Genomic DNA, 11,262 nt, shown 5'->3' on the forward strand with positions numbered 1-11,262 from the left:
TTGCTCCTTGCAGCATGGGACGGTGGTTGTTTGATGGAATGGGACCCTGCGTCTTGCAATGTGGAGCACAGTGACCTTGAACTGCTCAGATCCCGATCTCCAAAGAGCACCTGTGAAGGTTGTCAGAGAGCTGAGCTGAATGGGGATGTGCCACAGCATCTGTGATCTGCATCTGCATCTTCCTGGCAGGGTAGCTGAGACTTTAGTTACTTCTCTTCACAGTAGCCAAGGGGTTTACTGAGTCCCTGTGCCTGGGAGCTCAAACACCCTCTCCAAGCACCAATGTAACCCCCCCTTTCCATGCAGACCAGGTACCTCACAGCAATGCCTCCCACTAGCTCAGCTGAAGGCTTTCTACAGATTTAGGAAGCCCCTTGTCAGGACTGGCAGGGGGTGGGTGGGCTGAGGGCACACGCATTTCAGAGCCTCCCAGTCAGGCTGCATTGCATTTGTACGCTGCCTTCCATGGTGGGTCTTTGACAGGCATGTCCCATGGCAGCCAAGGATTGCTTAGCCAAGCATCTCCAGAAGTGCCACTGGGATCATGTCAGGTATCCATGAATCCAGCAGCAGTATGGGGGGTCAGAGCACCCACAGGAGTCACAGCATCCTGCTGCCTTGGAGACTTGTTGTGGGTAGGGGAAGGGAGAGAAATCCCCAAGTTTCCCTGGAAGAAATGTCTGTGAGGATCCTCTTTCAGACCTTTTGCCAGTGAGCCAAGTGACATGCAGGGAGATTGCATCATTTGCTAGAGTATCTATCATTTTCAAAAAAATTAACAAAACCCAAAATTATTCAGGTGGGCTACTTGTTGAAGTCTTGAAAAACATATCAAGAGCAGAACCCCTCCTGGTTCCAAGATCTCCCAGCCTATTGCATGTGTTACTGAATGAACAACAGGGACTTCTGCCAAGTGTTTTCCTGCCACCTCACCCCCAGTCATCCTGCTGATGGGACCCAGGGAGAGAAGCAGCTCTGGTGAGGCCAAGCACCCACTGAACTGCTGGTGAACGGCAGAACCAGCTCTGCCCTGTGCGGTAGACCACTACCTCACCCAGCCCACCTGCTGTCCTTTACTGGGGGCTCTGGAGGGAGCCTGCCAGCACTGGCACAGAAAAGTTCCCAGGGAGGAAAATGGTTACCCTGAGAAAAGTGGCTACAGCCCCCATTTGATGGGATCTGCAGGGAGACACGTGAGGGAAAGGGGGGTCAGAGCACAGAAGGGGCTTCCAGCTGGGAGGGGGCTGGGGCAAGGTGGCAGCAGGATGAGTCACCTCGGTCACAAGCATCTCCTGGCTCTGGTGCGATGGGGCCTGGCTCCATCCAGCCTCTCGTGAGCAGAAAAGCCACGGACCTGTGGCCGGCTCCCTCGCCTCACTGTCTGTATGCGGGAGCGGCGAGGGTGAAGGGCAGAGGGACTGGGGGGGCCTCTCTGCCCCTCTGGAGGGTGGAGGGCAGAGGGACTGGGGGGGCCTCTCTGCCCCTCTGGCTCCGGCAGGACCGTGCCTGCCATGCACCGGGATCGGGGGAGGGTGGGAGACAGGGCACAGGGACCACCAAGACAAATGCACTAAAATCCCAGTCTGATGATTCTCCACACGCTCGGTGTACATGATGCAAATTGATGTTTAAAGCTTATTTATTAGCGTGCATGCAAAACGCCAGCGGTGTTTTTCTAGATCAGTGGCTGTGCAATATTTTGGGGGACACACACGACAGCAGTGGGAGCGAACATGGCTAAAGCCTGTATATCCAGAGGCTAGGGTTTATATCACGGGCTGCTCTCGACTGTTATAATTTGTGGCACAGATTCAGCGAGAATCTGATCTGCTGAAAATATTTGGGCTGTGAAAACTCCCACACTGTGACAGATGTCAAGTCCAATTAAGTGACTCGTGTCCAGATTTCTGTCCAATAGGCTTTCCCATTAAATATCAATTTAAGAGGGAAAAAATGCCGCCCCCTTTTCTCCGAGCCTTTATCTCTTCCGACCATCTCTAGGCGAAACCCTGTGGTACCAGGAGCGGATCCGCACGCGTCCCCGCTCTGCCTGTCCGTCTGTCGCGCCCCTGCCACCCTGCGCACCCTGCGCACCCTGCGCACCCCCCTGGGCTCCTCGCCGCTCCGGGGGGGCTGGGAGGAGGAACTGCACTTTCTTTTTGTGCGTCTGAGCGGACCTTCTCCTGCACCGACCTTCTCTCTCGCAGCCTCTCCGAACCCGCGCCGAGATTTTCTTTTATTTTGTTTTGGTTTTTCTTTTCAGCGTTCGCATTTCTTTCTTTATCCTCACCCGAGAGATGCGGGAGGAGTTAGGAAGCTCAGGGACGGATGGGGGGTTCGTTTCTCCTTTTTTCCGCCCCCCCCTTCGCCAGCTCTTGAAGGACCAGAGGAAAAACTAAACCAAACATTTATTTCCCGACGGCGTCTCCCCCTCCTGCCCCTCTCCGCCGGACCGGGGAATTAACCAAACCTCACATTGCACCCCAAAATAATTATAATAATAATAATAATCATAGAGAAGAAAGGAGGGACGGACGCATTGTTACCCCGACCCGCGGCGTGCCTGCGCGCCGGGCCGCGGCCGAACAAAGCCGGCAGAGCGCCGGGCTCCGCGCAGCCAGCGCCGGGCTCCGCACCCGGGCTCCGCGGCGGCGGGGGCGGCGGCGGCTCCGCGGGCCGCCGCGGGGAAGGACAGGCCGAGGGGGCGGGCGGGAGGGAATAATCCCGGCCGGTGCTATCGCCGCGTCCCTTTTGTTATTTGTCGCGATCGGGGAAGAGGAGGAAGAGGAGCGGGGTAAACGGCACTTTCCAGAGCGACCCCCCCCCCCAAAGCCAGCTCGCAGCCGCCGGTGCGTTGCAGCCCGCTGCCCCGAATTCCCGGGCGGAGGCAGAGTCGGATGGGGGCAATGCTCCTTCTCCCCTGATGCATCGTAAGTAACTTAAGTTGTTATTTATACTCCGCAAACAAACACGGCGATAACATCTCCCATCTCCGGAGCGCTGGAGGCCGCGGCGAGGGATGAGATCCGCCTTTCCCCAGCCGAGCAGGACACTTTTCCGCTCGTAATTCATTTGATTTGATTTTGATTTTTTTAATTTTTCCATGCTTCGCTCCCGGAGGGTCATTTGAACTGTAAAGGAATCGCCGAGGGGGCGAGGGGACCTGCAGAGAGAGGCTGTCCAAACGACTCCGCCGAGGTAAGCAGCCTTAACAATATACTATACCCCTTTTCCAGGTAGCACGGGCATGGCTTTATGAAATGGGGGGGGGGGGGGGGGGGGGAATAGAAAGAAAGAAAGAAAGGAGGGGGGGGGAAAAGCCTCTTTCCGGCTCAGCTCGCCAAAACCCACCGGATGGATAAACCTCAAACAAACGGGAAAATTCAACACACACCGGAGAGAAACCTTTAAGCAACTTTCTCCAGGAACCACCTCTGTAATTGCCCGTTTTCCTCCAGGCTCCCTGCAAACCCTCCCTCCGTTCGTGCCCCTCCGCACCCCCCCTCGCCGGCATCACAGCGGAAAGGGGCTTTAAACCTGCCCCGTTCCTGGGTTTGTTGCAGCGGTCGCGGGTACCTGGCCGCGCTGCCCGGGTTTATCCCTGCCCCTGCCTTGTGGGCCTGATGAACGCTCCCGATTAAATCTAGGAAAGGAAACGTTTCCGATGGCGCTGGCGAGCGGCGGCCCCTTCCCAGGGCAGCCACACTCTCCTCTCCCCCTCCCCAGGCCTTTCCCCCGGCAGCGCCGAGCCCGACACGCGTGTCCGCGGCTCCCCCCGTGGGGAGGGTCTTGGCTCCAGCCCTGCCGGGACCTGTCCCCCTGCCCGCCGCTTAATGGCTCGGCATCATCACTGTAACTATTACTATTAGTAGTATTATTATCGCTGCTTTAAATTTATTTTTCCCAACCGGACCTCAGATCCGAGCGGATCCCGGAAACTTTACGTGGAAATACCTGGCAATCTGACCCGGGGGGAAGGGAAGGGGGCTGCCTCCTCCCTCGGGCTGGCTCCCCAGCTCGCTCGACACCCCAGCCGTGCACACGCAGTTTGCGCCCAAGGTTATTCACTACTTGCCTGATGTATTGTTTTATTACATGCCGGCATGTCCGCGGCCGCGCTCGGATTTGTATTGCTGTCTACATGACAGATGGTGCTCTGTGAGGCCGCAAGAAGATACGATTCAATTTTCTTTTGAAAGGCACGTCCGCATTTATTTATTTAGTTAGCCTCCCCCCCCCGGCCCAGCCCCCCCCCCCCCCCCTTTTTCGCGCAGGGAGGGGAGAGGAGGGAAAATTTAAAGGAATTGGAAAAGTTCGGCCGCTGCTTTGGGGTTTTGTTTCTCTTTGAATCCCACGCTTAAAAAAACGGAGACTCTTGAAACATCCCCTTTCGGTAGCTGGCGAATCGCTATCCGCACAATTAGCAGAGGGAAGGGGGTGGGGGGGGGGAGAAAAAAAAAAAACAGGGGAAAAAAAAAAAAAAGAAAACAGAAGGAGCGCAAAGAAAACAGCGGGGGAAAAGCCCAGCAGGTACATCAGATCCGAAGTTTTGATTGGGAAAATAAATTTCCCCACTGGCCTTGTTACGTTGGGTAGCCTGGAGCTGTATATTTAAAGGCATCATGTCTGTATATTTAATAGCATCATGCCTGTATGTTTAAAAGCATCACGCCTGTAGCCCGGATCCCATTGAGGTTACGGAAAGAGAAACGGTTAAGCAGAGATTGGCAGAGGGGGAAAGACGGTATTAAAATTGGGATTAAAAGCAAATAGATCGACCTAATACCGAGCCACTGGATATTAGCTTGGTTGGAAAAATATATGTATCTATACATTATTTTATTGCTTTCCCGGCCTGTTGGTACACCCAAGCAAGCACGGGGAATAATGGGAGGAAGGGTGTTCCGCCGGAGCTGCTGTCAAGCGCTGGCAGCAGGACGGTGGATGCCGGGGCACCCTCCGGCCCGGCACCACTCCCACCGGCGCTGCCCTGCGCGGCTCCCCCGGTCGGGCGGAGCGGGGCTGCGGCAGCCGCCGGCGGCAGGGACCGGGCACCCACGCGTCCCCCCTCCCCGCCCGCGACCCCTGCCCCCGCCACCCTCCCGGTGCCGGGGCGCTGACCCGTTCTCTCTGCTTCTGTCCCGGGAAGGCTCCTCCGCCCCCTCCAAGATGATGCTGAGCCCGGACCAAGCCGCCGACTCCGACCACCCCTCGTCGGCGCCCTCCGACCCGGAGTCGCTGGGCGGCGCGGACCCCCAGGCGCTCAGCTGCTGCGTTTCCGACCCGGAGCCGGCCGAGGGCGGCGGCGGCGAGGGCCGGGGCGGCGGCGGCGGCGGCGGCGGCGGGGAGGGCCGGGGCGGGGGGGCGGCCCGGGCTGCACCCGCCGCCGCTCAGCCGGGAGGAGAAGCGGCGGCGGCGCCGCGCCACGGCCAAGTACCGCTCGGCCCACGCCACGCGTGAGCGCATCCGCGTGGAGGCCTTCAACCTGGCCTTCGCCGAGCTGCGCAAGCTGCTGCCCACGCTGCCCCCCGACAAGAAGCTCTCCAAGATCGAGATCCTGCGCCTCGCCATCTGCTACATCTCCTATCTCAACCACGTCCTGGACGTGTAGCCGGGCCGACGGACCCCCGGACCCCCCGCGCCCCCCGGCGCTCCCCCCCCTCCCCCCCCTCCCCCCCCCCCCCCTCCCCCCGGGAGCCCCGTTTTTCGGAGCGACGCGTAAAACCGGATCGTCTCTTCAGGCTGTCAAGTGCCCCTTTATATATATATCCAAAAACATCTACTTGTGACCTTAAACGTGTGACCCATGGGTGCAGTTAAAAATAACTATTTTTTATTTATGGTAGAAGGAGTCGACAATTTATTTTTTTCAAGATTTATTTATTTTTCAGAGTGGCGGCGATTTTACTTTGGATACTTTGTGCCAATTGGTTTCTATAGTCGGGTGTTTACACTTTCTCCTGTGGAATATTACGTTTAACTTTATGAGTGTTCGTTGGGGTCGAGACAGTGTTCCTTTTCTTTTTTCTTATTTTAATTTATTTTCCCCTCCTATTATATTGCACTTGTGTACGACAAACCTCCCCTTCCTCCCTGTTTATAAGTATATTTTATATATATCAAGGCATTCGTTCTTGACCTTTTTTCTTTTTTTTCTCGTGTGGGATCGACAACCACTAGCACTTAACTAGGAGAGTTTTTTTAAAACTTGTTGTTATTCTGATCTATAGTTACGTCTGAAAAGTACTTTGCAAATCGTTTATAAGGGAAGTAGTTTCTTTGTGGGTGTATATGTGCGTGTGTGTATACATGCATGTGTGTGGGAGTGAGCGTGGGCGTGTATGTGTGTGGTATATTTTTAGGAAAGGAAATTTTTCCTAAAAAAGAAAAAAAAAAAAAAAGAAAGAAAAGTAAATCCAGGACTGCTTTCCTTTGTGACAACCAAAAAAATTCTATAACCTGAAAATATTTCATGTTCTTTGCTGTGAATCTCTTAAAACAAGAAGCGCATTCTAGGGACGAAAGAGAAGAAGAAAAAACCACATCTGCTATCCAAAGATTTTAGTCTTTTTCAGGGTTTTTTTGTGTGTCTCTGTTGCTTTATATAATGCAATATTTTGTAGTGAAAATAGATAAATCTGGTTTCTATCTGATGCGTTTTTCATATCTCTCATGAATGGTGAGCTGTTTTGCATATAAATAAAAGTATCAAATAAAAGCTGTTTTTTCCTAATTATTTTTCCCTGTTGGTCTTTCTGTAAGATGGAGATGCGGTGCCCTTAGGAATAAGGATTGCAAAGGCTTCTCAAGTCATGCGTGGGAAAGCTTCAACAGGTTACCTGCCTCTTCCCAGGGAGGCTCGGGCTGCGCTCCCTGCACCACAGCTCCCCTGCTCCGGCTACGCTCCCACCGGCACGGGGGGCACAGCACCGGTGCTGCCACTTTCTCCCGGTCACATTACCACGAGCATCTAGTCACACGCTTCGAAGTTCGGGCAGTAAAATCAAACCCGACGCTTGCAAGCGCCTGCTTTGCCACATCACTCTTCGATATGTACGACTTTTCCGCCACAGTGTACGTGCTTTTCGTCCTGCCTGAGCATGCTGGATTTTCTTTCTCTTGTTCAAATTCAGTTTCAATCCCTTTCTGGCCAGGGCCAATTCTACTGAAATATCTTGGGCCCTTCCCCTATTTTTGAAAACCTCAGCCATGCTCCTTTATAGAAGGCTCCGCTGCCAAAGCTTGTCGTTTGAGACATGGCGCAGACACAGACTCAGTAACAGACAGGTTATTACCTGAGTGATGTGACACCTCTGCGTCATCTCATTGATCACATCCTTTTCTTGTTTGGGGTTAATTTTACCTATAATTTGAATATCGCCGTTGATTCAGGGTGGCTGTGTCATCCATTGTTACTTGGTGGAGAGATAAAACCCTTCCCCCCTACCCCCCACCCCCTCACCCCCAACCATTTTTATGGCTGACACTTTGCACGGTGGTTTAATTAAGTGTGGGCTTGACCAGCTGAAAAGCTCCATACAGAAAACCTGTCAGGGAGGCTGTTAATTCCACTTTCTACCAACGCACGCTTCCCACATCCCAAGGGAGCACCCCCGGGTTTTGGGTAGTTCAATGCACAGTTTTCAAATCCTGCATCTTTGGGGGCTGAAAGAACTCCCCCAACTTTGGAGCTGGTTTTCTTTGGGATGGGCTTGTTTCTTAGGTTCTGTCAACAGCTGGACACTGGGCCGAGTTCGACGCTCATTGCCTGAGTGACATTGTAGATCCTGCCATCCAGCAAGCCTTCGTGCTGCCGGCGTTTGGGAGGACTGGGTTCAGAAAAAGATGAACATACTATTTCCTTCTTGAGGATGTTTTTAGGGAAGAGAGTGCTCTGCATCTCCTGACTGTGAAACACGGTGCTGCAGTCACTGGCGGTTGATCCAAGCACACAGGCGGTGGGATGAGGAGGTGGGAACCCAGCATCCCCCCGGCCACGCTCCCCACTCTTGCAAACACATCAGGTCCCAGGCTGAGAGGTGCCCAAGCTAGGTCCATGCAGTGAAGATGCTGTGGACTGAGCAGCGGTTGTTAGCCCAGGGTCTCGAGTTCCCAGCCGCAGGGTCCTGTGCCCAAGTGATGAGCCAGTGAGCCCCCTGTGCTGTGAGCGTAGGAGAGCACGGAGTGCGGAGATGTGTGGGAACCGCTCAGGTTTGGAAGTAAGAGTATCCTCTGGGTCATTTGGTTTCCACCGTCCCCTGAGACACCAGAGAGCCTGCTTGCCCTCCGAGGGAGGGCAGGGGGGGGCTTTGCTTTTGGTGGTATCCACAGGATCGAGTTTAACCTGCAGAAGGGTCAGGGCACTTGACCTGAGGGTATGTCCTTTTCTTCCAGAGGTTTATCTGATGGAAGAACGCTGTTCCCTATGAGCCCCTTCTCACTCCCATCCGCTCACCACCTTGCTTATATCCTCTTACCACCATAACATCATCCCGACCACTTGTGTATTTCCTGCTGGCACCAAGAAGGAAACTCATTCTCATCTAGCAGTTGATGACTGCTGAAAACAAAATGTTGGGTTTTGCTTCCCCATCCTATGCCTTTTTTAATTCTTAAGAAAGATCTGAGTAGTACGTACAAGCCACAAGGCCAAAGCAATAAAAAGGCTGCACGGCTAAGTGCTCAAAAGTCTGAATTTAGGAGGAATGGGTAAACAACTTCAACTCCGCTTCATTGCAAGTCTGCGTTAGACAGCAATAAAATCTAATTATATAAATCAAAGTTACTTTGCCTACATCTACGTTCCCTCAGCGATACAGGAATGAATGACCTTGAATGATAATATTATGGGAGGAATGGGGTGGAACTACTCAGTGCAAGTTTATATCATGCCTGGCCAATCTAACAATTGGCAGGAAAGAACTGGAGAGTTAATATTTCCTTTTTTTTTTTTTTTTTAGGGACGGAAGCTAAGATTAAAACTATATTCAGATAGCTTGCTTTCACATGTAAAGAGGAGCTCATCATACGAAGCATGAAAGAAAGCATACTCAAGGACAGAGAAGGCTGAGCACTACCTCTGGACCTTTAGTTGGGGCTAAAAGAGGTGCTTTAAGCCTGACTCAAGCCAATATATAAAACATTGCATGGAAACTTCCAGCATTCACGGAGAGGAGGTGCTTCCAAATAGATAGATCCAGAATATCCCAGCACAAGGGATATCCAGTGCACGCTTAACATAAGGTGCTAACACCTATTAAGACACGTTTGCAGACCTATATGGACATAAAGGGACACAAGGCGCAAAACGCACTCACGTTGATGTCATTATGAAATGGCATCTAATGCATTCATCGGAGCCCTGGAGACGAGGACAGACAGCAAGCCAAAAGTAAATCCTACAAATAAACGTACTGATTTCCATGGGACAGTACAGTCAAGGGGAAACTGTTTCTGTGTGTATAATTTACTTTCCTAAGAGATTGTAGGATGTAGGGCACCCAATATTCCAAAATATAGGCTTGCATTTATGCTGCTATTAGATATGCATATTCAAAAGGAATATTTTTCTAGATTTCTAGACATGGACTGTCACTCACCAGCAGAGTCCACAGTACATGTGCGTTCAGCATCACACTATTCACCAGCTACAAAATAGTGTCTTATTGCTTGTGTTAAGAAGTGGGTGAGCCAGGCAGGATATTACCGCTGATACTTACAGCACAGAAATTCTGAGGGTCTTGGATGTGATTTGATATCTTTGCTGTATTTCTAGCAAAGAGTGTGTGTGTGTGAGAGAGAGGGAGACATGGGGGGGGCGGGGGGGTGGGGTGGGGAGGGAGCTGAAGAAGATGCTGGATATGAAATTCAACAAAGAAATGGATCTTTTCCATTATATAGCCATGAAGAAATACCAGTGACATTCTATCTGTCTATTCACATCTCTAGCCATCTAGTCATCCTGTAACCCATTTAACCCAGCCCTTTTAGGGTGAATAAATGTGTTCTAATATCAGCCATTATTTTTCAGTACTCTCAGTTTATTCTCCAGGGTGGGACAGATCAATAACCGCAATAGCAACCGACCCAAACAGAAAAGGCAATCTCCTGGCACTTCTTATTTATTTCTTCAGCGGCAGTTTTGTTTTTCCTGCCTCTTCCCCTGGTGAGGGATTTTGCCTTTCTTGCCCAGAATGGCCGTGTTGTTTTATCCTGGGCTCTATTTGCATGTGGGCTTCAGATTCGTCTTTGGCTCCTTGCACGGTTTGGGATGAGACCCTCCTGTCCCCAGAGAGGGGGGCAGGTGTTGCTCCAGTCGAGCGAATGGAACCAAATTACAGGACCGTCTGTCGCCTCCTCTGGGAGCCGGCGGAGGGAGGGGAAGAAGGGGAGGGGAGCGGGATGCCGTATGACAGAAAAGAAAAGCAGAACATCATACTGATGCCGATAAGAGCTTGAAAACATGAGTCGCCCCAGCCCACAGCCCCACCCAAGACCAGCCAGCAGCCACCTGAAAGAGAAATGTCAGGAGCAGAGACAGAACTAAATTGAGTCACTGGGCTGGAATAACTCAGGCTTAAAATGAAAGAGAGCTCAGACCCCATCCGCTTTCAGACAGATGAACACAGGCACAAAGTTGGGCCAGCTAACGCCGCTTTTTTCTCAGCTCCCTGCCCTGCATTTTGATGTCCCTCCTCTGTCCCTTCCAGCACAGGCTCCTCTGCCCGCCACCGCTCTCCACCAGCCTCTCGCCACTCAGGTCTGCAAGCAGCTCCTTGTTTCCCCCCCAGCAGCTCCTCCTGCCCTCCCCACAGCCACCCTGCCCTTCCAGGTCCCCGAGAGCTCCACAACTGCATAGGGGTCCTGCTTCTCCACCACCACCGCTGGTCCTTGCTCCTGCACGGAGCTGCTTGGTGCTCCAGCTTGGGGCAGAGTGACAGGGCTGGTCTCCCAGTTCCCCTCTAATCTGTGCAGATTTTTACCCAACTGGCCTGAGAGCGGGTGATGCTACAAAAGTGACACTCTTTTCACACCCACCTGGCTGCTTCAGGCATTCTTACCCATTTAATACACCACTCCCCCTCCCCTGTCTTTGGTGCTTTTTCCTCCCAAGCTTCACACACACCACGCACGCACATTTGCATGTGCAATGATAGCTGTCAGTGTGGCAGGGCAGAGTCACTTGGAAAGCAACAGGTGACAGTTGTTCTGCTGCTCCTCACTGAAACATGATCAGAAGAGAAAGCTGCTCTGGGGAAAATT

At 52.5% G+C, this 11,262-nt stretch overlaps 1 protein-coding gene across 1 annotated transcript; it reads left to right on the top strand.

Annotated features, from left to right (window-relative positions):
• Positions 1–1,934: 1,934 nt before the first annotated feature.
• NHLH2 (nescient helix-loop-helix 2) lies at positions 1,935–6,733 on the top strand. Its single transcript, XM_040597047.1, is given in 4 exon segments — positions 1,935–2,930; positions 3,121–3,198; positions 5,150–5,358; positions 5,360–6,733. Coding segments are annotated over 2 exon segments (441 nt in total). The 5' UTR covers positions 1,935–2,930; positions 3,121–3,198; positions 5,150–5,169; the 3' UTR covers positions 5,612–6,733.
• Positions 6,734–11,262: the final 4,529 nt, after the last annotated feature.

The sequence above is a fragment of the Falco naumanni genome, chromosome 5, assembly GCF_017639655.2.
Source record: "Falco naumanni isolate bFalNau1 chromosome 5, bFalNau1.pat, whole genome shotgun sequence".
Taxonomy (NCBI): Eukaryota; Metazoa; Chordata; class Aves; order Falconiformes; family Falconidae; genus Falco; species Falco naumanni.